The sequence below is a fragment of the Motacilla alba genome, chromosome Z (assembly GCF_015832195.1).
Source record: "Motacilla alba alba isolate MOTALB_02 chromosome Z, Motacilla_alba_V1.0_pri, whole genome shotgun sequence".
NCBI classification, from domain to species: Eukaryota; Metazoa; Chordata; class Aves; order Passeriformes; family Motacillidae; genus Motacilla; species Motacilla alba.
In genome coordinates, this window is record NC_052046.1 from 60,411,813 (window position 1) to 60,437,680 (window position 25,868).

At 39.5% G+C, this 25,868-nt stretch overlaps 2 protein-coding genes across 28 annotated transcripts in view; one reads left to right on the forward strand and one right to left on the reverse strand.

Moving 5' to 3' along the window:
- The first annotated feature begins 1,754 nt into the window (after positions 1–1,754).
- Positions 1,755–5,049, forward strand: LOC119695768 (relaxin-3-like). Its single transcript, XM_038124867.1, has 2 exons — positions 1,755–2,341; positions 4,388–5,049. The coding sequence occupies exons 1-2, from the start codon at positions 2,125–2,127 to the stop codon at positions 4,753–4,755; spliced, it is 585 nt and encodes a 194-aa protein (XP_037980795.1). The 5' UTR covers positions 1,755–2,124; the 3' UTR covers positions 4,756–5,049.
- A 10,134-nt stretch (positions 5,050–15,183) lies between these two features.
- Positions 15,184–25,868, reverse strand: part of JAK2 (Janus kinase 2) — an 87,696-nt gene continuing 77,011 nt past the window's right edge. For 15 of the 27 annotated variants that reach the window (XM_038123324.1, XM_038123305.1, XM_038123306.1 and 12 more), the window contains 4 exons: positions 25,384–25,556; positions 24,365–24,482; positions 21,595–21,708; positions 15,184–19,371 (listed from right to left, as the gene is read on the reverse strand). In XM_038123324.1, coding sequence (XP_037979252.1) covers positions 19,264–19,371; positions 21,595–21,708; positions 24,365–24,482; positions 25,384–25,556 — 513 coding nt within the window. In that variant the 3' untranslated portion in view covers positions 15,184–19,263. The remainder of the gene's footprint in view (positions 19,372–21,594; positions 21,709–24,364; positions 24,483–25,383; positions 25,557–25,868) is intronic. The other 12 variants (XR_005255120.1, XR_005255117.1, XR_005255121.1 and 9 more) reach the window with 12 other exon arrangements.

The window sequence follows — 25,868 nt, forward strand, 5'->3', positions numbered from 1 at the left end:
ATTACTACAGCTTTTCAGACACTGAAAACAAATCTGTTCTCTAGAAGACTACTTAAAGTCCATGCAGAAGTCCACCTGATGTGATAGTATTTTCAGAAAAAGTCCACAGAGACCAACAAAATCAAGGTACTGCTCTCAAAATTCAAGTCATAATCACCCCTGCACAACTTCTGTCTGTAACAGTATAGTAGGTAAGACTTCAGCTGAGGGAGGAACAGATCAAGGCTTTATTCTTCAGGAATTTCAGATTAGCAGACTCCACTTCTGCAGACTGCATCCTAGCAACATTCTGGATAAGGGTGCCTACTGTTGAAGAGGTACTACTGTTTAAAAACTTAAGACTGGGCCAAAAAGAAATCTGTCCAGGTTTTGGCTGGGGAAGATTTTAATTTTTAATTTGGCTGGGGTAGATTTTAATTTTTTTGGTGGCTGGTATTGGTTTGTGTTTTGGATTTGTGCTGAACACATGTTTAATAATAGAGAGATGTTTTTGTTATTGCTGAACAGGTAAGAGCCAAGGCCCTTTCTGCTTTTGGTACTGCCACAGCAGTGAGGGGACTGGGGGTGCTTGTGAGGAGATACAGCCAGAACAAATGACCCAAAATGACTAAAGGGATATCATGCTGGTATATGAAGTGGGGGGAAATGGAAATGGAAGAAGGAGAGAGTACATTTGGAGCCATGGCATTTGTCTTCCCAAGATGGCTGAATACCTGTCTGCCCACAGGAAGCACTGAAACATTTCCTATTTTTCTTTGCTTTTGTGCGCAGGTTTTGCTTTCCCTATTAAACTGCCATGACTTTTCTCACTTTTCTAAGTCTTTCCCCAGTCATACTAATGCAGGATTTAGTGAGTGGCTGTGTGGGGCGTGGTGGCTGGCTAGAGTTAAACACAACAACTTTGCTCGCTATTTCAGCCCTCCACAGCCTTGTTCTAGATCCAGCTCAGTGTAAAACACCCAAGTCCTCCTTGAAAAGGAGACTGGAGTCTCTAACTTCTCTGCCAGCACAAATTAATCATACACCTTTGTACACTGGTCTGTAGATGCATGTCTTCTCTGTGCTCTCCTTCTAGATTGAGTTTTGAGGGGTTTTTTTATATGCCAACAATACTGAAGAGATTGAAAGCATAGCCTTCATGTGAAACAATCTATAGACAACAGCTTCAAAGGATTTTAAGAGAGATGAATTTTTTTGGTTCTTCAGTATGAGTTCTTGTAAAAGGTGACAGCAACCACTTCTTGTCCTATTGTACTGGGGGAAAAAACCAAAAAACAACCAAGCCAATAAACAAAAACACAAGCAAAAGTTTACTTTCACAGAGTGCATAGTTCGGCGTGCAGCCCAAAGACCACCACCCTTGTCAGCAAGGGCCTGCTGGGCCCTATTCAGGAGACACACAGACGTGGAGCCCCAAATCTCTAGGATACCCACACTGGAGCCAGGGTATCTCTGATACCTGGATGCCTATGGCTGCCACTGAAATCAGGCCTCCAGTACAATAAACCTGAGGGGAATCCAGGCTTTAAAATCCCCCTTCAAGTATCCCAGCTGAAGTACTTCCTTGGAAGTGCATTTCTTTTACTTCACTTGTTTCTGTCTTTTTATGTCAGACAACATTTTTAGGATGCAGACTTAGTTATGGAGATTCTAGACCTACAATGGAGACAACAGTCGAAATAAAGTTTTTCATGTTTTCAAAGCAATACGAAAGGGAATCGGCACTGCTATCTGGCCACAAACAGGAACAGCTGAGGCCCAGAGCCGGCGTGTCTCCGGGTAGGTGTGGGCCGGGAGGCCGAGGAGGGAGGCCGAAGGTGACGCACGGCGGCGCGAAGAGCCGGGACAGCTAGCAAGGGCAGAAAGGGGAAAGCGCTGCCCGAGGGCTCCTCGACGGCTGTTTCAGACACAGGGACCGCCCGGCGGGAGACGACAGCCGCGGCACCGGGGAACGGGAGGGGGCTCGGGGCCAGGGCCGGGGCCGGGGCGGTGACTCAGCGCCTATCGCAGCGCATAAAAGGCGAGCGGCGGGCAGTGGCGGGGCTGGGCTGGCCGCCGCGGTCGGGGGCGTTGTGGCGGCCGTCGGGTCTGCTGGGAACGCGCCCGCGGGACGGGGACGGCGCGATGGGGATGGCCAAGCTGCGACTGCTGTGCGCCGCCGTGGCTCTGCTGTGTGCGGCACCGCCGGGGCATCCCGGCGCCGTGCTGCCCGCGGGCGAGGGGGACGGCTACGGGGTGAAGCTGTGCGGCCGCGAGTTCATCCGCGCCGTCATCTTCACCTGCGGCGGGTCCCGCTGGAAGCGGCTCTCCCTGCTGGCGGTGGAGCCGGCGCCCGCGGCCGGTGAGTGTCCCAGGAGCGAGCCGAGGGGCAGGCGGCTGTCGGGGCGCTTCGCTCGCTGCCGGGCGACGGCCTGAGAGGAGGGATGGAGAGAACGGGAGGGAATGGGGAAGGGCGAGTGCCCCGCGGCGCCTCTTGCTCCTCCCGCCCTGAGCCCCTGAGGGAAGGTCCCCGTCCCTCTCTCGCTTTCCCTCTAGATCCTAGTTGGCATTTCCGAGACTTTTGGAAGACCGCCCTGAGATTCGGAGGGAAAGGGACGGCAGGCGCTGGGGCGTTATTTGCCGGGATAATCCGCAAAGTTTTTTGTCAGTTCGGAGATACCCAGCGGCTGCGCAGGGCTGCCGGCTGCAGAGGAGCTTCCACTACAAAATCCCGCAGAATCACACTTCTCCCTTCTCTTGGCCATGTGGGGAGGTGTGATGCTCCCTGCGGAGCAGTGGGGAATGCCTGTCGCCATGGCTTCTCTCCCTTCCCAAGGCTGCGTAATTCCTCGGGCGGCGGAGCGACGTGGGCTCCTGCCGGGGTTTCCCTCCCGGACGGGAGCCCTGACGCCGCGCTGCCCGTCTGAGCTCCCGGGATGCGCGATGTTATCGTTCTCTGGTGCTTCTCTACATCAAAGAGTTGGCACATTGGGGAGCATGGACTCTGGTGCTCCGGGTTGGAGCACACAGTCCTGTGTTCTCAAACTGCGGTAAATGTAACAGTAATTTTAAGTGATTAATTTGTGCTGATATTTTGAATACTGAAAAATAACGTTTTTTAAAAGGACAAAAGTTGTAATTATGACTAAAACGTGCAATGGAAGAGATCATTTTCTTCTGATTAATCACACTTTAGTGAAATAACCTAAGACTTCAGGCAGCTAATGAGGCCAGTATTCTGGGTTTTCTGGGAAATTTTGCCACTTTTTTCCCCCAACAGGTCTAGTAAAAGATAAAAGTAACTTTTATAATTATAACAAATTATTTACATACATCCTCTGTGGGGATTAAGTCCTTTCCCAGCAAATTTTGCTTTCCTTTTTGTTAACAGCAGCTTCTGAGAACAACAGTCACTAAGGAGCCTCCACTATGCTGCATGAAGTCTAACTAGAAGACTTCTCCACCCCAAAAGACTATTAAATGGCAGTCACTGTCTAATTACTAAAGTAGCTACAGCTGCTTCTGTTTTTGCACATACTCAGACAGTTGTTCCATCTGAAAATTAAGTTCTATATACTAATTAGCTATATTTAAGTAAATACAAAAGTTGCTGGATATTCTAATGTTCTTTCAGCTTTCTGAAACAAAAAATTAACTATATTAACAGCCTTAAGATCACAAGACAAAGACTTATTTTGGATTCTTTTAAAATTAGGAATTGAAGAAGCTGCTTTTCTTCACATTAGCCAAAGTAAACAATGCCACTTGCCTTGCAGAAGTAAAAAAAAAAAAAAAAAGAGAACACTTTAGTCAGTGAGATGAAGCATGTCGTAAGTAAATTCTGCAAGCCCCTGATATGCCTTGAGAAATGAAAGAAATGAGAGGAAAGCATCAGTTAAAAATAGCTGTAGAAAAATGCAATCTAGGAATCAGTTTACCTACAATCATTGCTTATTTAGTCCTTCCTACATTTGTTCTTCACCTGATGCTACTTTGTGTGATTGTGCACAGGAGAGAAGGGGTCTGATCTAATGCATCCAACACAAGACACAGATCTGTGGTGTTTCTGGATACATGCCTTTACAACAGAATTCTGTTTCTGTGGAAAAATGGAGACTTCTCCATTAATAACACTGCAGTTGGGACAGGATGCCTTTACATCAGTTACACTTGTTTCTGTGTACTCTGCATGTCTAACAGGAGGGATAGACTTTAAAACATAGATTCTGCTAAAAGTAAGCTACAAGTAAGTCATGGTGTGGAGATTCTCAAGTACTGACAGTACTCCTACATAACAGTGTTTCATTTATTAGTAACTGAATGGGTTTTGTTGCTATTTATTAGAGCTGTGTAATCCTTTTGATGCTCCTACAGTCTGAATTTAAGATAAGTCTTCTCTTTAAAACAGATTCTGCACAAACAGCAAGTAACAAACTACTGGGAAGCTTCAACCTGCAATCAGTTCTGGATCCTGAAGTGGAGCAGCTGCAGAGAAGCAGCCCATTTCTTGGATGGGAGACGTTTAAGGACTTGTACAGTTTAAATTACTATAATGAGTATGTACCTGTGGCAGGTGACTTAAAAAAACTTGTTCGCCAGGTAGAGGAAGCTGTTCAGAAGGACAGGGGAGGAACAGGAAATGCAAATCCTGTGGAATCAAGCAGCTACCTTTGGGCCAGGTATCCCAGAAGAAAACGGGAGTCTCTGGGTTTGGCAGGAATGTGTTGCAAATGGGGCTGTACAAAAGCTGAAATTAGTACTATATGCAGAGTTTAAAATCCTCTCTACACTTATGCATGAAATCAGTGTTTGTTGCAGTACTACTTGGTTGATAACTTCATGGAGGAAGAAAACTCTTGCTGTATTTTATCTTGTCTATATGTGCCAGTCAATATAGCTGGTTTTCTTTAAAAAACCCCAAAACCAACAAAACAAACAAAACCTAACTGTAATTGCAATGAGTTTGTTTTGCTGCAGTAACTTCTAATCTATATTTTTTACTAAGTCTTTTCATTTTAATGTTGAGCCTTTACACTTATATTACAAATGTATTATATCTTTGTAACACTTAAAGAAGAACTTCAATATTTCAATAAAATGTAATTATACTAAGTGTTGCTAAATTATTGTTCCTCTGTCAAAATAATGAATATACAATCATAGAATGGCTTTTGTTGGAAGGGACTTTAAAGATCACCTAGTTCCATCCCCCCTGACATAGGCAGGGACACCTTCCCCTGGATGAAGTTGTTCAGAGCCCCATCCAAACTTGGCCTTTAATACTGCCAGGGATGGGGCATCAACAGCTTCTCTGGGCAATCTGTTCCAGACTCTCACCTCACAGGGAACAATTTATTCCTCAATATCTAACCTAAATTCTCCCTCTTCTAGTTTGAACCCCTTATTTCTACTGCTACTAAGTTTCTAATGAAGAGTCCCACCAGCTTCCTTGTAACATCCAACAGTATTAAAATGGGATTCATAGTACAAAGCTGTAGAGAAAGAATATTTTGCCAGTTGAAATGCCACTTGACACTGAATCAGCTTGCTGATTATTTTGACCATGTTTTCCATTTCCTTGTAATTGCAGAATTGTTTTTATGCAGTGTTATCTTTATAGAAACTTTACTGCAACACAACACTTGTGGCCTGCTTTTTTTTTTTTAATATTTATGTCTAGACTTAAATAGTTAAGAGTATTAATACTTCCGTTGTTCCTTGTTTACTTTACTTCCCCATTTTTTCCCTACTGCTGTTGAGTGAGAGTGCTGGATGTGCATCAAGTAACTTGCTGTACAGACACTCAGACACATCTTTCTGTGTGTTCTTAAAGTATGCTGGTCTGCACTAATTCAGATGTAATTCTAAGCTGCTGATTGCTACTGTATTTATGAATAGCTGATTTATTCCTTGTAGTGTTCTAATCGTTTTGCCTTCCTGCATGTTTTTCTCAGCTGTAAAAAGTTGTATTTCTAGCAATATGGTTCATGTGGTGAGGGTTTTGGTTTTCCTGACTTCTGTGATGGTCGAGGTAACTTTGTAGCAGTAGTGGACTCAGAGTATGCTTCAGGGCTTAGGCTGTGTGGTTGATGCCTTTGGATTTGTTCTTCAAATTATCTTTTGACAAGTATTCCTTGATTAGACTACTGCTCTCTGCAATTATTGCATATTTTTTTAATTCCTTTTCTTAAGATATTATTGTTATTTCAGCAATTAGGCATCTATCAATCCTTTTTATTTTTTAAGACAGGAGTTTAATTCAGTAGAGATTGGGCAGAATGGACATTAGGTATGAATGCTGTTATCTTCCACATGACAAGAACCATCTCTTCTGTCCTTGTAACAATATTTATGAAGAAATGAGTCGTCTTTTTAAACATCTCAGTTGTAGTGACTCTGAGATGCTTTTTGCCCCTCTGAGTGGAAACAGCAACTGTGTGACATTCTGCTATAGTTTTGTGTGGGTTTGTTTTTGCAACAAATTAGCTAAATGTCTGTAGTTTGGCTTCCAGCAACTTCTCTTCACAGATAGTTTTGGGGTTGGGTTTTGACTAGGATTTCCTAGAAGATTACAGGAAGAGTTTGAGGGGAAGTATTCCTTATTTTTGAGCAGTTTCAAGAGTTTTTGGAATTAAGATAACTTAGTAGTAAGGTGAGGAATAAGAGGTAGATGGAATCCCTACAAAAAGCCAAAATACGAAAATTCCATGCGAGAAGAAAGTGAAAATTATCCTGTATGCATTTGCACGCGTTGCTAGAAAACTGTCTCCCAAGCTTTTGAAAGGGAATATTGGAGAAGGTGAATGGTTATAGCAGACTTGAGTGAAACAAAGGTGTAGTTAAAACCTTAAATTTGTGAGTTTAAGCCTTGAATGGAACAATCTGGAGTTTAACTTTCTGGGATATATGTAAGCCATTGGTAAAACTATAAATAATGTAAGTTAAAATAGTGTTTGCGTGGAAGTGTTTCAGGCTGAGATGGGATTATAAATAGAAAAATCAGTCTTTATCTGATATAAACAGGCTTTTCTCAGAGATATGAGTCAACACAGAGAAAAGGTGAAATTTCTGTTTTCATTTGGTTTCTCTAATAGGCCTTCTCATAGCCTGTAACAACTTTAGCAGGCAAGCCATGGCAAAGGCAGATGGCACAGACAAAAATTAAGTCTGTGTTTTAGTGTAAGAAAGTATTTGTGTACATATTACAATGTGCAAAGAGTTCCTTTCCCTTTCCCTTTCCCTTTCCCTTTCCCTTTCCCTTTCCTTCCCTCTCCCGTGACACTAAGCTGTATTTTCTAATGGTTTCTTTGCAATGTATCCAAAGGTGACAATTATGTGTCACTCAATTGGAACAGGTCTTGAGGATGCCATCTGCCTACTGCTCACGTCACTTGGTGTCCAGAGGTACTTTTTTAAGACAAGAAGCAAGCCTTTTATGCAAAATGAGGTGTCTGACTATTTGGGTGGGGAAAGCAAACACACTTTGAAACAGACATGCTTTGGAGCAGACAGCTCAAAATGTAAAATAATGGTTGAGTTGGGTATTGATCCAGATAGCAGAGCACAAGGACGCTGTCTCTGCTGAAAGTGCCTTTGGGAGTACGTATCCAGCAGTATAAACATGAGGACAGCAGTTTAAGGGATCACATTCTGCTTACCATCACCAACTTACCAACTGTTCAGAAACATACGCTTTTTAATGAGGAAAAAATTAAAGTTTTTTCCAACATTTCTTTCACAGACAAATTAGGTATTGAGGAAAACATTGTTTTAGCAACTTGCTGCTTACAGAAATTCCATACAGTCCTGTTGATCAAGTCTTAGTGCACAGGAAGTGTCCAGTTTCTGGATAATCTATAAAGATGTGTGAGCAAACTTCTAAACAGCTATTTTTAGTTGATGAGTAGAAAGAATTATACCAGCACATTCCCATATTAGTGCTGCCATAGTGTCTGCATGAGTGTATTCTGAATGTTTTGGGGAATTTTTTTCACTATGGGTGTAGTCTGATTCAGGTCTGACTATGACCTGCTAGAACAATGCTCAAAAGACATGGGAATAATTCAGGGCAGTATGTAATAACAGGTTTCCCAGCTCTGTTCCCTGCTATTTCCTTGTTTTAAATCTGATTGAAAACTCTTAATGCAATAATGCAGTGTGTTGACTGCTGTATAGCTACAGCCCAGTACCTCAAGTAGTGATGATACATAAGAACACAGACAGAATGCTAAATGTGCTACACAGAACTGTGTAGCAAGTCCCAGAGACTTGAAAGACACATCTCCCTCCTAACTCCAGTCCTGTTTGGCCAGTTCTTTATTTTGCCGGTTGTTTAAACCATAGAGGAAAATGTCCAGGTTCATGAGTTACTGAAGATGTGCTGTCCTTTTTTTTTTTTTCTTTAGCCTCCACTTACAGGCCTGAAAAACACTGACATTTATTTTTGCCTTCTGGCAGAGCTGGAGACAGACCAAGAGTTAGCACTCTGAGTTTTAGGGAGAGTTCTGCGTTTCCTACTCAGCTGGCAGTAGAGAAAAGAATGTAGAAAATGACAACTCCTTTCCTGTTTAGCAAATGCAACCTGGATAGATTTGTATCCCACCTCCTGCTCTGCAGTAATTCACCTGTATAAACAATTAGTTCAAAGGGGGTCCTTTCCTAATTTATGCCACACTGCCACCACACATTGAATGAATTCTATTCGTCACAGAGATTTCATGTATCTTGGGAACAAACACCTGGGAAACCTGGGGTCAAACCAATGAGGAAACTTAGTCTGACTGGGTATGAGTGCAGAGAGTCAAGGGGGCACCCATTGGCTCTCTGGACATGCCCTCTATGGAGGGGCTTTGATCTCAGCTGTGGACGTATCTGCCCACACCTGAATGGTCAGTCTGAAAAGTTCCTTAACACAATAATCTCTTAAATTTTATAGTTGAGTTTAAATTTAACTATAAACTTCAATTACAGATAAACTAAATTAGTTGGAGATCCAAAAGATCCCCATGACACAGTCCGCTGCTATCAGTGAAGAGGCCATCAGGAAGCAAGGCTCTTTACAGCAGTATATGGGGAGAGGATGAGAGGAAGTACTGTTAGAGTGAAACATGGAGGCACAGGCTGGAGATAAAAAGAAGCCTTTAGCCCACAAGGGTAGTTTTGGCAGCAGGGCTGTCACCCAGAGAAGTTGCCCCCAGTTTTGAGGAATTTTCAGGCCTGTCAGGGTAATGCCTCAAGGAGCATTACCCTGACAAATCTGACCCTGGAGCTGAGCATACCGTGGGCAGGGTGTGGGACAGGAGCTTTACCCAGCATGCATTCCTCTGAGATTTCTCCTTCAGGAATGCTGACCAGATACAAAACGGTAATTGATATAAAGACTTAGATGTGGAAGGAAGTATTTTCCTGGTGTGGTCTTGAGGGAGCTAAACTGATACATCTTAGTTAATCATACCCAAATATTTATTCATTGTATGATATTGTTCAGTACATACTAGCAGATAACTAGCATTTATTTATCAGTACATACACTATAATTAGTTCATTATATAGCAATATGGACAGGGACAAGAAAGAGGACAGGAAACAAAAAATAGCTTGATGTGTTAAATCATAATCAAAATCATGTCTTAATTGGCATTATAGAGACTTGGTTGGATAGTGGACACAGGGACGTATGACATGTTGAGAAAAGATCTTTAAGACTAAAGGCTATTTCCAGGATGTTTATTCTTAGACCAGAAGGACTTTTGGAAGCTGGAGTGACTAAACATTTCTCAGTAAAAAGAATATTGCTGTCATGTAGGGGACTATGATAGGCTGAAAATAAGGTTGTTAATGGAGATGAGTCTTTCTCTGTGTGATCAAAGGACTTGCCAGAAACAGAAAAACTTCATACTAATGGGAAATTTAAATTACCATTTTGATGAGAAAGTGATACAAAAGGACACAAACTACACAGAAAATTCAGGAAAGGTGTTGAAGCACTCTGCAGAAGATGGAGAAAACAACTGGAGGAAAGTGTGCTACTTAAGAAAAGATCTAGCTGAGAATGTGGACATAGTGGGCACTATAAGAAAAAATATTACCAACACAAAGTCATTAGTTTCAGAAAATAAAGGAGTATTAAAACAAATAATGACATAGAGAATTAAAAACTCTGGTTTCTAGTACAATTCTCCATGCCCCAGAGATTACTAAAATTCCCAAAGAAGTGTGATTAACTAGCAAAACTGCTCCAGTGATCTAGGGCTGAGAACAGAGACTCCCCTAGTGTTGTGGATGAGTGGAACACATCTCAAAAGAGAGAAGCAGCAATATTTTGTATTAAGGTAAAATAATCATTTGACAGGATTCAATAAATTTGAAGGAACTTAATGAAGAGTGGTTTGACAAGGTTCAGTAAGTTTCATGGCAAGGTTCACCTTATCAATTATTGCATGGACGAAATGAAAGAGAATCGATTTAGAATTTAAAATACTTCACATTGAGACAAGAGATGCCAAGAGTAGGGAAGACCCTGTCATTGAGTTACGAGGTTAAGAGAGGACCCCCTTACTCTCCTTGTGAACCCAAGTGGGGCTAAGCCCAACAATCTTAGTCTCAGACCTGGACAATGGTTTATGTCTAAAGGAATTATCTGTACAATGCTTATAATAATATTGAGTAGCTACAAGGATTAGTAGTATTTCACTGATTTTAATTCACCACACTATTAGTCACTTACCAATGATCTATTGTGGATTAATGATCTGCCTTGGGCATGGCAGGATCTGTCAGTGTCAGGTAAGGAATCTGCAATCCCAAGAACTGCCCCTGTTCAGGGGGAGAGTCATCTGTTGCACAGTCTGCCTGCAGTTCAGGCAGAGCTCCAGCTGGGTCCATCCTCATGGTGGTATCGTATCTATTGAGTGAAGTAGTTGGCTGCTAGTGAACAATAGAGGCTAGATAGATGTCTTAATTTTAGCTATGATGTCCTGTTCCCTGTGTTGGATTACAAGCATTCTTGGGTTTTGGAACATCATTTGAAATCTGAAATATTTTCCAGATCACCTTTATGCCCTTTTATGAGAGACAGGGCTTGTTAAGTTAGGTGTTTGCCTCCCCCAGGCTTAGGCTCCAAAATTGTTAATAGTTATCTGTGGGAATTCAAAGAGGATGAGAGAGCTTTCCAGTGGTAGGAAAAAAAAATAAACTGTGCAAGATTGGACAGAAAACTACAGATCAGAATTTAGTCTAACTCTAATTCAAAGGGCAAGAGGAAATGTAGCAAACAATCAAGTGAACAATATGAGTACTTACTTATAAGATGATAAACATGGATTAAAATAAATAAATAAATAAATAAAATCTTGTGATTAGATGTTATATTTCTTGCTATCAAACCTTATAGTCTTCATAATTAAACCAGAGTAAGACAGAACAAACTTAAATACTAGAAAAGATTCGTTCTGTCAGATCCTCTTTGTATCATGTTTCTGATATTTAACAAAGGTGTGCTTTCAAGGAGGGGAGACTAACCATCTGAATTCACAGCATCTTCCCTTTGGCATAGTATTATTTGACATTTCCATTAATTACTTGCATGGAGTGAGACAGTGAAGTTGCAGAAACTGGAAAACAGGTGCAGAGGAATTTACAAACAGTATTGAGAAGGAAAGGACTGGAATTACATTGGAAGAGTTCAGTCTGGTCTACAAAGATTAGGGAAATTACTTCCTATGCTTAGGAACAATCAAAATCTTTTGCTATCAAAACATTCTTTTAAACAGCAATGTCTTTGGCTGATATTGCTGGCACACAAATGAATAGAGTGAAAGGACCCTTATGGTAGGTCCTTTATTTATGAAGACTGAAGTCAAGTTTAAGTTCAACCTTAAATGTTTATTGGGATCTTTTCAGAGGTTCTTTCAGAGGCAAGAATCTGCATAAGCTTATTTGTAAGCGCCATACTTCCCATGTGAAAGCTGCTATATGCAGACTAGATGTTAATGTTGATTTACCTTTTTCATTTATAGATCAGTATTTTTGAGAAGAAGCCAGTCCTAAAAGTGACCTGATAGTGAGAAAAGTCCATTGATCTGACCAGCTGTAGCTCAGGAACACGTCCAACATTCACATTTAATAGCTGCTTTTTTCAACTGCTCTTAATGTAATTGTTTAGCTTTTTGTTGTTTCATTGTCCTTGTTAGTTAAATTCAATAATAGACTTATTATTGCTAAGTAAAGTTCTTGTTGGGGAGAAATTACTGCAATTTTAAATGTATTGCAATACCCTTAAGCTAGATACTCAGATAAATTGAACAATTTTAAATAATTGATTTGTTAATATTCAATTTCTTAATGAAGTCTTCTAAAAGTTATGTAAAAATTGTTCTATATAATATAAAGACCAAAGTTAAAATGAGTTGTCTAGGTTCAGTAAAAGAGTAGACAAGATTATAGTGTCAAAGTAAAATCACCAATACAAAAACATTTGTAGGACACTCACTCTCTTTTTAAGAAGTCAGTACTATGATTCAGCTGTATTACAGAGGAGATGAAACAAAATGATAGTTTTCTTTCCCCATGCACCATTCAACCAGATATCACCCAGATAAAATTGATTGTATATGTTTAAAATATTTGCACTGATCATATTGAACTTAAACAGGAATTTTTTGCTATCCTTGTTTAGGTAGTGTGATTTATGGCAGTTCTGATACAACTCTGCAATGGTATGGTTTTTTCTCCTGACATGCTTAATCTAGCTTTTGGTTCTCCTCACATTTCCATTTCTTCTGAGAGTCTTTTACAGCATGGTAGGTACCTTTCTTGAAGTCATCTGACACAATTGCAATTTTATTATTGTCCCTTATTACAATGAAACCAATTGAGATGTGTGTAATCAGACTTCTCTCCACAGGTAGTTCAAGACCAAAGATTGACTGAAAATTTTAAGTGTTCTGTTCTGTCATTTGTTATGCAAGCAGAACATGTTTGACATCTTCCTCTTTGTTCAATCATTCAATTTGAAGATCCTAAAATACAGACAATAGAAGGAAATTGAAAAAATAAGTGTTTGAGGGACATCCAGTGTGTTGGACCCTGGCTACTATTTACTGTACGCTGCTCATTACTAGACAGCACCCTCAGGGAGGAGGAGGAAAGCAGACCAGAAGGCACTGTGGCCACTCAAACTGCAGCTGAATTAGGGGAGTAACCCCTGCTGGTAGCAGCTGCCCCTGTACAGAAGAAGAAATCCAAAACCAAATCAGTTTGCTTTGTGAGGGATGAAAAGGAAGCAGGACCCTCAACACAAGAGGAAGAGGCAGGACCAAAGATAATTATCCAATCTCCACCCCTGGGTGAGCTGCAAGACATAGGGAAAGATTTCAACCACCAGAGAGGAGAGGCTCTGTTGGTCTGTTTGCTCCAAAGCTGGGATATTGTGGCACATGGTATGAAACCAGATGGTAGCAAAGCCAAGCAACTGGGATCCCTGTCACAGAATTTGGGCAGTGACAAGGGGATTGGGAAGAGGACAGAAACTCTCAGCCTCTGGAGGTGATTTCTGTCAAATGGAAGGGAAATATGTTCTTTCAAGGAAGACCTAATACACAAAAGGGTATTCACTGCTGTGAACAAAGAAACCATTTCACAAAGATAGTTCCCCAAAGCAGTAAGGTGCAGAAAGCTCCCACAGTCCCCTCCCTCAACCAGTCTGAAAACAACAGAGTTGGAACAAAGTAAACTTGGAAGATTGATCATCCATGTTGCACTGCTCATTTCTTTTTTCTTTTTTTTTTCTGGACTGCTGAACTCTACTGTGTTTGGCACTGTTCCCCAGGCTTGGTTAGGTGCCATGTGGCTAACTCCAACATTAGTGGGGCTTGGCTTAGCTCAGCTGGACCTTTGGGCTCTGTGCGGCTGCTTCTGCTCTGCCAAAGCCAGGGTGTTCACTCCACTGGGCCCAAAACAACAGAGAAAGGACCATGGTGACAGAGCAGGGCTGAGTCCACCAGACTGATCCTGACACCTTCTCGGTTAGGGAGACCCAAGATGGCACACTTCCCCTTCTTGCTGATCTTGTCTTTTCCTGCTGAAACCACATCCCCATTGACACGTGTGTGGTTTGCAGTAAACCATGTTGTGACACCCACACAGCACTAAAAACTCCATCCCCCTTCCCTGTAACCAGGACACTGTGAATGTGAAATGTGTGCTGCAGCCCAGCAGATCAAGTAGGTAAACCCCTGTGGTATGGTGGATGACAGTCAAAAGAAAAAGGGGAGGGGAGGGGGGGTGTCTGCAGATCCATCACATCACACTCACCCAAACCTGCCAAGGCAAGTACTACATGCTTACAAATAGCGGCACAACCACTGGAAGGCTGGAGAGGTACCCTGTGCCTCATGCCACCACCTGGAACTCCATCTTGGCCCTTGAGAAGCAAGTCCTGTTGGAACATGGCACCCCTGAGAGAACTCAGTTGGACAGTGGGACTCATTTCAAAAACAGCTTCATAGACATCTAGACCAGAGAGCACGGTATTGAGTGGGTGCCCTGCCCAAACAAAACCTCCATATACTGTGGAAGGGAGTACAGTCCCTGTGGGGACTTTGTGGGGATGTGTTAGGGAAAACTGCCTCACGCAAAGGGAAATTCATCTATGGGTCTGGTTTTGCTCAAGAACACAGGTGTACTTGGTGGGTAACACCAAGGGACCAGTTGTGTATTTGATAAAAGCATTCAACTCTGTTTAAGGTAAATGGTGGAAATTCTCATTAAAAGTGGTGGTAATTTTCCCGTAAAGTTAAGCAAAGTCAAATGGAAAGATGACAAAGTAATGAAAATCAAGACATTAGAATTTCTAAAAAATTTAAGAAATGTAAGGTGGTGTAAGGCACTTTTGTCTTACAGACTTGCATCTCTTTAAATACTCAGAACAAAAGGAAGTGTTTCTTCATCCCAAATTAATTTGCTCAGTGAAAATCTTCATTTAAAAAGAGATTAAAAGCCCTCAGTCTTATTGTTTAGGTAACACCTTTACTTTGGTACATCTAAGTTTCTTCCAGTGGATAAATGCTTAATATGGCTATTCTAGGAAGGTCGGAAAGTTTTATGTGCTGTGTTCTACCTCATCAAACAGAACAGCTGCCTTCAGGAGTGATTTAAATACCAGTAACAAATGTTAGTGTACAAAAGAAAACATTGGCAGGCATGTGTCATCCATTGTATTCAGTTTTTTTATTTTCACTATCCAAATGCAAAAAGAAACACACAGTTAAGTTTCGGGTATGGATACATAGTTTTCTAAAAATATCCCTTTCATATTCTCTTCACTAAACCATGTGTTCAAATGTTTACATTTCAATCATAAGTGGCAGGCATCTTTTCCTCCCTGCTCCCTACCACCAAGGGTCTATTTCTACTTTAATATAAAGTACTGTAAACCTCTTATTCAAAAAGAAAAATTCAAAACAAAACTTCTTAGTCAAACACCTTTTCAGAATTGTTGTCTGGCATGGCACAACATTTAGTAGTTTATTTTGATATAGTAATTATTGGAATTTTTTCAGCCAGGTTAGGTGTCTGTGAATATTTCAGAATTAAGGCAGACAATACACAGTTTAGAAATATATTAGCACATATTTGTCACGGTATGGCATTTTCAGTAGAAAAATCTATCAGTTTTTCATAATTCATTGTGCATTTCACATTTCAGAAAGCTTCTCCCATGCTGAACATCATCCTTCCTCCTTTTGTCTTGTTCTTCTACATCTCTACTTTTGCTCTCAGAATTCTAACCTCTAGGTGTTTGTGATCCTACATTCCTGAAAAGCTTGCTTTCTTTACACAAGAATTACATTTCTTCATACTTAATGCAGTAACATCTTTTCCCATACATTTCAGGGCAACTGGTCAACATCTCCACGAAATGCAACAATTAAAAGTTTAATTTTGGGGAAAAATATAATTCTTACATATATTTTCACAGTTGTATTCATCAGCACATTTAACAACTATTATCTCAACTACGGAAGCTTTTAACCAGTACTAGGACTTGACAAGAACATGTGTTTCTTTTCCTGAAAATTCATTTCTCCTCTGGCTTACTACATGACTGTTGCAAGTTTGTGGAATACTGTGTGGAATATATTTAAAAACTAACTTTGAAACTTAACATATTTATACTGATAGACAACAAATCAATACTACACAACACAATACTTGATTGCAGAGATTCTACAAGATACATTATGCACTTATTAAAAAATTCTTTCACTTCCCATGTAAGTGCAAAGCAGTAGTTAATGTTTTAATCTACACTGCAGTAGCAGTCATGTATACATAAACCAGCACTTTTTCTGTCAACAAAATCAAACAGCATTTTGGGTAGCATAATGATTACACTAAAGTATTACAAATGCAATGCCAACTGAAGACATTTTCCAAAACAAAGTACTTAGTCTATTAACACAAATGCCATGTAAAAATATGACATTATCAATGCTACTGTAGATCTGAGAGCTTTCAAAATATAAAATACAGTGTTTTTTGGTGGTGTTGTTGTTTTGTTGGTTTTTTTTAAAGGTTACACAATTGGCAGTAGCAAATTCAGCAAAATCACTACATTTACATCCTCAACAGCTTTTTGAGAAAGCCACCAGGTCTGCTCTGGGACCTAAATATTGACACTGCAGATGACTATACATCTCCCAAGTCCTAAGCACCACTTGGTCCTATTCTCCCAGCTAAGCACATTAATCCCAAATGCTCAAGCCCTCTGCCCAGGCCTCTGGTTGTTAAAAAAGACCGTCTCTGGCCAACAGCACACAATTACACTGCAGTGTAAAGATATGGCTTTCTCTCAAAATTATATAGTATTAAAGTAAAAAAAAAAAACCACAAAACAAAACCAAAACAAAACCAAACCCAAAACAAAACACTCCACAAGACAGTTAAAAATCATCCTTGAATTCACCACTACATTTATGCAATCAAATAGACTATGTAATTAGTCAAACTGTAGTAAAACAAGAAAAAGACCTTTAATTCACTTGAAAAATTAGCAGACTGGAAGATTTCTTCATTGCATTACACAAACTTCCCTGAGTTTTTTACATAAATTATATTTAGTCTACTATCTATTTGAAACCAGTGAGCTACTGAGTGTCATACACTGCAAATGTTACATAATTCCTGCATATGTTATTCAGCTAAAATGCTGTCTTGATACTTTAAAGCTTTATCTCCTTTGTTACAAAAATACACATACACATAACAGAGACTACAAATGCAAAGACATTTTTTGCACAAAATTTCAAATCCTCAAAGCAATGTATAGAAATTGAGAAAACATGTTAAGTTGAACATAGCACTTCAAAGTTTTTTGCAGCTGAAAAACTGACTGTGAAATTGGTTTGAAAAATCACCTATGCAAATTCTTGGTGGCAAGAACACTAACAAAATTAGTTTTAAATGCAATGGGAAGAGAGAAGGTTGATGCTGCTCTCCGTATTTAGCACTCTCTCATACTATAAAATTGTAATTTTGTAGGAGTGATTGTGGGAGAGAAACATCACAGTGGTACAAAACACTGCTATACTGGCACTATATTACACTAAGTAAGGATTTTTTTTTTGTTTTGTGGTTTTTTTTAGTTTTTTTAAAAGCTGAGGTTGTTCAATTTCTGATAAGATGGGTGTAGTTAACCACAAATATTAAGGAGGCTCCACTGTGAAAGTAACCTCTGTTTCACTAACTCACTGCCACAAATTTTAAAAATGAACATATTTTAAATATAAATGTGGATGTTAGGTCAGTTTGCCAAGCTGTATATCCCCTTAACTGAACTTCTCTCAGCAGAAGTCCAAAAAGAACAAGCATTATACTTTGCAAACAATAATGTTTAAGTAAAAACAAACAAACAAACAAGATTATTTGAACTGAAAATAAACAAACCCTGCAATTATACTGCTTTGAGATATGATATTATCCCCAAGTTTTATGCCTCAAGGCAAAACCGAAGCATTCTTTTGTCCAAAAATTTTTGTTACTTATTTCAAAGGCTGAATTATACAGCATTCAGGTAGCTCTGATCTCCTTCCAGTTCTCAGTAACTGGAATCCTTGCCCTCGGCTGAGTGTGAAGCAATTGCACTTGTAACTCCTCCTTCCAAATAGTCTCATGTTGGGTATTACCACAGAAATAAATACACTTGGGCCACTTCAATACAGAACAGGCTCGATGTGGTTGTGACTGGCCATATCAGATACTGAGTTGCAAGTATTCTTTTTCTGCGCTGGAAGGAAGATAATAAGATGATCATCTTAACGGCAAAGTGAGGAATTGTGAAAGTGAGGGCATTTTCTAGATTTTTATTCCTGCTTTGAAAGTTTCAATTCATTCACTTATGACTGCATGAGAAGAATGGAAAGAAAAAAAGAGGAGCATTTAAAAGCAGTATACTTAGCTTTTCCTTATTTACATTGAAGACACTGCCTTGTGTAAAATGAATTCACTTCTATGTGTTAACACTGTATCTTCAATTCTATAAAGGCAATCTAATCAAGGGAGGAGTAAGAATAAAAGGATAACATCTTTGCTTTTTCATTTTTAAATTAAAATTTTTGCATGGATTAGTAAATTTTCTCTTTCCCAATAAAGCACAATTTTCTCCCTTTCCATTAAAATACTTACAGTACATCACACAGCTACATCTCTTTGGATATACTGCTGGCTGATAACTGATTCAGACAGGCACAGCAAACCACTTCTGTTTTGTTACACAGAGAAGCCAGTTCTGCATCAACAATGAAAAAATCGTGAAACTGTATTAACAGACAAAAGTCTGTGCAACACATAAAACAGGGTGCCAAGTCACTATATACTCAGTGTAAAAGTATTTCTAGAAGTCTTTTCTGGGCATCTCCACTTCAACATGGAAATACACTGGTTTTTTATCTCTTAGTTTCATCACATTTTAAGTCACATCCTTTTTGTACTGCCAAGTAAGGCAAATAATGGTGTTGCTGAACGACCACCCATTATTTAATTTAGAAAAATAATTTCTTTCCCTATTGAGAATTTCAACATGTTCTCATAGTAACAAATACATCCTGATTAAAAGGCCCTAGCAGGATTCCTCAGTATGCAGATTGAGATAGGGTATTTGCCACACAGATTTTACTTTCAGCAAGGATAAGATATGTGCACATGTACATATGTCAAATATACACAGCTGACCAAGTACATTTTGTTCTGCATTCCAGCTCATGCTCTGAAGGAGGGACAGTTTTCTCATCCACCCATGTTTTCCCTTAGATGATCCACTCGCTGAGCAAGATCCCGAAAGGTGGGCCGCTGCGCAACATTATTGTTCCAGCATTCTTTCATGATAGCATAAATCTGGAGAAGAAAAAAAAAATTGATAGTAGGTAAACAGATACCATACATATTTACTTGAAACTGGACTAAAGAACATCCAGCTTAATTTTATGCTCCCAAACAACAGCTGCAGAAGAGTGTGCCTAAATTCTTGCTATACCCATCAGTTTATCTGCTTGATCCCAGTGACAGCAAGAACCTAGGATAGGTGGCTCAGCAAAAGCTCTGATTATAAAAGACAATATTTTAAAAGTTAACATGAAAATCCACTCAGCTGTTTTTCCAAACTTTTACAAGACTTCTGTTATTTTGCTAAGTTTTTATATTTTCTTCTTGCTTTTTTTTGAAAAGCTCAAAAATGCTTTATCAAACACCAGTATGACCAGAAATCAGATTTACAAAGACAGTAACTCTAAGTAAGACTTCCCCTGCGAAGTTAACATATACTTCTCCACATTTGTATGTTAAATTCTTAATTATTCTTCACATATAATCAGAAATAAGCAAAAAAAAAGTTACTGTGCAAACTGAACCAACTTTGAAAGATATTTCCACTACAACTGTTGCACAGCAACAGTTTTCTTTTTACCCAGAGATGTACCTGATACCTGGTCTCATACAACTTGCCAAGCTCTTCACCTAAACTCTTCTCATTAATTCAATTCAGATTGTTATTACCAATTTCTCATACTTTCAACGTTTTTCACATGTTGCTTAAGAAGAATCTGTACAGCTACCAGGAAAAAAATTAGAAACTGTTCCTTATCTTTCAGCAGACTGCATTGACCAAGCTGCTTTAGAGCTAAGTATCAAGCAGCTTGTAAGCTGCAAGATAAGCTGCTGTAAGCTACAGGTATCTGGAAAATTTATTATCTGTGATGACTGGCCTTCCAGGATCAAAAGGGGATGAATACAGTTTCTGACACAGAGACATTTCCATCTTGCTTTGATATCTGGAGAAATGTCAGACATCCAAACCTTTGAGTTAGTTAAAATACAGTTTCAGTAAAACAGATTATTTATTATCTTATACATATGACATTCAGGTTATCTACAAAAAGCCAAACCTTTGCAATTCAACAGCTGCTGTACTGATACATAAAATGCAAGAAAGATTCTTCAAAGACTTCTCTTTCTATTCTCTATACATTTTTTCTTCCCCCGTAGCTTCCTGCCTCACTTGTACCATTCTTTCTCTCCTCTACTGAACCACTTGACCATGATGTTTTCTCTTTCACCAGTTTTAAATGTATTTTTTCTTGACTAATTGACAAGTGTGCTTGACTTTAAAGTGATGCAGCAATTAATCTGAGCTGGCAGTTACATATGTAAAAAACAACAACCTATAACTCTTTTCCTTCCATTTTTTCACTACAGATTCACCTACACAGCCCAACCAGGTCAGTTTGACTGAACCAGGCTTTGTGCTCCCTGCTCTGGGGAGCACAAAGAAGAATAGGATACTACAAGACTTAGGAGTGGTATGAAAGTATTTTTGAAAGCATCTGGTGTATAAGTAAAACCAAAAGAATACTGAATTAATTTACGTGCTCTGAGGACAGCTTTACAGCTATACTTTAGTATCGACAAAGAACATGAATACAAATCTGAAGATCCTGAACACAGAAAATCTGATTCATATACTTAACTGTGCCTACAGTCTGCAAGCTGAAAATGCTTGATGGTGAATAACATACATTATAAACATGAGCCTTCCACACTTGGGAAGGGAAAGGCAATAATAAACTTGAGAAACAGAAAGGCAATAATCAAGATAAGAAGCTCTAAGTCTTGGAATTGGATGTGAAAAACCTTAGGTGGATATTAAAATTTTTTTGCTAACTATTAGAGATTTCAAAAAAATCCAAAGTTCACAGCTTTGAATGACAATCTTTTCATGGCACTTACATAGGACAAGTTCTATATACTAATCTTGTTGCCTTAATACATGTGTCTTTTTGAAATAGACACGTGAGTGCCCAAGTACAGCAGTAAGTTATAGCAGTCCTACTTCATATATTCAGCAAGACTACAGTCTGGGCTCCGGAGGCAATACAAGCTAAAGAATCAGAAAAAAAAAAGATTATACTCATCATGAAACTGATAAAATTACAGCACAGGCATTCCACTTGAATAAATACTTTAGTGGTCCAAGGAGAACAAAATACAAGTTTTGCATTCACAGGTACTCACCCTAACTGAGTGCCCTTTACACTACAATAATATTTTAACACAGTACATCACCTCATCAGGGCATCCATCTGGTCTTGGCAGTCGTTTATTACTCTTCAAAAGCTCTATCAAATGAAATACAATCATCTGCCCTTGTTTATCATTGCCAATCATGCGCATGAATTCCTGAAACAAAAGGCCAATTGTAATATATAATTTTTAGATGGAAAAAAAGATGCTGCAATATTCTTACCAAGCAAAAATTACTTATAAGAATAATAAGAATGAATTGAATAGTACATAACAATGATGAAATTATAAATTACACATCCAGAGAATATATCAATAATTACAGCTTTTTTGTGTGTAAAATGGAATAATGATATGGAATAGAATAAAATTGAATGATACATACACAATTTAAAGCACTAAGTGAAAAATCTTTAAAATGTTGATCATCATCTGATGATTTGGCTACCATGGATAAAGAGAAGGCTGAGGTTTTAAACTACTTCTATGCCTGAGTCCTCAAAAGCAAATGCTCCAGGCACACTGCCCAAGTTGAGAAAGGCAGATGAAGGGACTGAGAGAATGAAGACCCTAAGACCACTGCAGGAGAGGGTCATGCTCATGACATCTAAGGAACCTGAATGTGCAGAAGACTGTGGGACCTGATTAAATTTATTCAAGGGTCCTGAGGGAGCTGGCAGATTAAGCTGTTAAGGGGAAGTTTGTGATGACTGGAAAAAGGGAAAGATAACTTTGATTTTTGAAAAGGGGAAAGACACAATGAACTACAAGCTAGTCAGTCTCACCTCTGCAAGGCAAGATCATGGAGCCAATTCTTCTGCACATCATGCTAAGGCATATGGAAAACAAAGAAGTAACTGCAAACAGACAACATGGCTTTACTAAAGGCACAAATTTTTGCCTGAGAAATCTAGTAACCTTCTACGATGGAGCTACCTGGACTTATGCAAAGTTTGACACTGTCCCACATGATATCCTTGTCTCTAAATGGGAGAAACATGATTTTGAGGGATGGGTGACTCAGTGGATAAGGAACTGGCTGGAAGGCTGCACTCAGAGCTGTGGTCAATGGTTCACTGTCCACAGGGTGAGCAGTGACGGGTGGTGTCCCTGAGGGGGTCAGCATCAGGGCCCAAACTGCTCAACACCTCTGTAGGTGATGTGGACAGTGAGACTGAGTGCACCCTCAGCACGTTCACTGACTGCAGCCTGTGTGGTGCAGCCGACACCCTGCAGGGAAGGGAGGCCATCCTGAGGGACCTGGACAGCCTTAAGAGGTGGGCCCATGCGACCCTCATGATGTTCAGCAAGGAGAAACAGAAGGTTCTGCACATGGGTCATGGCAATCCTGGACACACCTGTGGGTTGGGAGGGAAAGGGATTGAAAGCAGCCCTGTGGAGAAGGACTTAGGGGTGATGGTTGATGCAAAATTCAACATGACTCAGCAGTGTGTACTCGCAGCCCAGAAAGCCAAACGTGTCCTGGGCTGCATCCTAAGCAGTGTGGGCAGCAGGGCCAGGGAGGGGATTCCACCCCTCTGCTCTGCTCAGACCCCACCTGCAGTGCTGCATCAGCTCTGGGGTACCAGGAGGAACATCGACCTGTTGGAGCAAGTCCAGAGAAGGGTATGAGGTTGATTAGAGGACTGGAGCATTTCCTTATGAGGACAGACTGAGGAAGTTGTGTCTGTTCTGCCTGGAGAAGAGAAAGTTGCACAGAGACCTCGCAGCAACTTCCAGGATCTGAACATGAAAATGGTCAGGTTTTGAAAACAATGTATAACTGTAAAGACTATGAGAGTTGAACAGACCACTTTGGTTAAATTTACCAAATTACCTTTTCTTGATGCATACCAATAGGATAACCAACCCGATGAAGTGGTGAATGCCCATGTAGAATTGATTCATTGAAAGAATAGTCCACCCATGCTCATAACTTAGTCTATCACTTTTCATTTCACAATCCTTCTGAAGAACTCTAGGTGTCTGCAACATTTATGTTCTTATGCTGGAAGAGCTGTCCTGAGCTCTTGCTTGATATCTCATGGTATGGAATTACTAAGAGGTCCACTGAGGCCAGTGCAGAGAAGTATCCTCCGAGGGCATTTTTGCCTATCATCACTATTCACCTCTCAAAACCACATTTGCCAGGACTGACAGTCTGGCCAAGGGTGAAGCCAGCTCCAGTAAATACAGAAGCCTGAACTCTCCTCTGTTATGCCCATGGTTACTGTTAGGTGAAAATAAGATCATGTATCTTATTTTCAATTGGAGGATAACAGTATCTTTCTTCACTCACCATAAATTTGTCTTTAGACACCTGTCAACTGTCTGCAAAAAGCCACTCCTTTTCTTCTTTGAACTTTGCTAACTTACTAACTTGGGTTCTGCTAACATGAAATACTTTACGTTCCTTATTTAAGTTAACTTAATTTCTATGTATGTGTTTGGCTCAGCCTTAAATTTGGAACAACATTAAAAATAAAGGTCATGCAATAGACTGGTTGCATCAGGGATAACTCTCCACAAAGGATCAGGAAAAACAACCTATAGCAAGAGATTTTAAAATATTTTTCAAACAGAAGTTACAGAATGGATAAGATATGCACAGACTATGAAGTAATTTTAAGATCTTCTTTCTTTCTTATGGCTTGATACCAGTAAATTTTAGTTACCGCTTCAGAGTGGATGCTGTCTCAAACACTAAGGTATCTCCAGAAAAGGATCGGTAAACATCAACCTATTGAGGTACACAACAATTTAGAAAATTTAAATAAACAAATTCTCTGAGATTCATTAATTATATACTTACAGCTGGTGGGCTTTTGCTTTTGTCAATATAGGTGAAGAGTTCATACAAGACCACTCCAAAGCTCCACACATCTGAAGCCACAGAAAATTTGCTTTCTGTCAGAGATTCTGGAGCATACCTGCAACATACAGTACAAGGAGAATTGCTCTCTGCAACATGTGCCATTTTGATTTCGAAAACATTTGTTTTAGTAAGACAGATTTCTTTTTCATAAGTAAGTGTTCTTTATTCATTGATATTAGCATGGTCTCATTTCCTTTTGGTGCCTTCAATTACTAACTACTCCTTTAATAATAGTTAATTGGTTTTGAAAACCAAATCCACCTTAAACAAACATAGTTGGTGATAACTATAACCAAGTTTGATTTTTTTTTCCAACAAGGTTGTAGATCTATTTCTTATTTGAAGTGCACATAAACAAGAATTTTATGTGATAAGATCTACAAAGAAAGACAATTATAACCTTCCATCACTTTCCGTGAACTGTGTTGCAGGCACTTTTGGAACTAAACTGTACATTTCCAATAACATCTACTAAGATGCCATTTTGCATAATTTACTCTTTAGGTAAACAGTGCCTGAGTCAGAATTAAAATACAGACCAAAACTGCATGTATGGAATGGCATTTTCTCTTAGGGTTTTTCTAACAGATCTCAGCTGGAAGACGAGAGTGACCAGTGTTTAAGGAACTAAAATGCCTGAAAACTTGAAAGCATCCAGGAAAATGGGCCATTTTAGACTTCCTTTATCTCTGATATGTTTTCTGTTGGATGCTTTTTCCTTTAAACAAATTTTTTTTTTAATTTTTGTTTTGGGTGTTTTCCTAGGTTTTTTTAAAATATGTTGAAAAGTCCTAGATGCTACTCCGTGAAGTGAAATATCATGCAAGTGACTTTCACAATGCTGGAAAACTGATGTGGAGCTTGCAAGTAAGAATTCCACAACATGCAGAATGAATTGGCTGAAATGTCAAAAACTGAAAACATGCTATGATTTCACATACTAAAAGAACACTTACCAAAATATAGGACTTTCACCAGGTTCTTTCACTTTGTAGTATTCTTTATCTTGTGGCAAAACTTTTGTCAATCCAAAATCTCCAATTTTAACTCTGTTCTCATTCTCCACCAAGATATTTCGTGTTGCTAAATCCCGGTGAACATATCTTTTTGTTCCCAGATACTCCATGCCCTAGGTGTAGAGGTTACAAACAGAACAGGAAAAGAGTTATTTTTACCACTACATAGCTGCACTTTCCCTAAAAGGATGAATAAACCTCAAAGTTAAAAGCAAAACCAGGTTTGTCTTCTCTGAGGAGTTAATTTTTCCAAGTCAGGGACTTCCCTTTAACAGGAGGGTGACAGACTAAGCACCTGTCACAGCCAAGTACTTTTTTGACTATGTAGCTTGATAAATGCTAACACTTCTTTCTGTGCCCAAATGCAGTTGGCTGGTGAAATGTAGAAAGAAAAGATTTGGGCTAAGCTACACAATCCAGAGCAC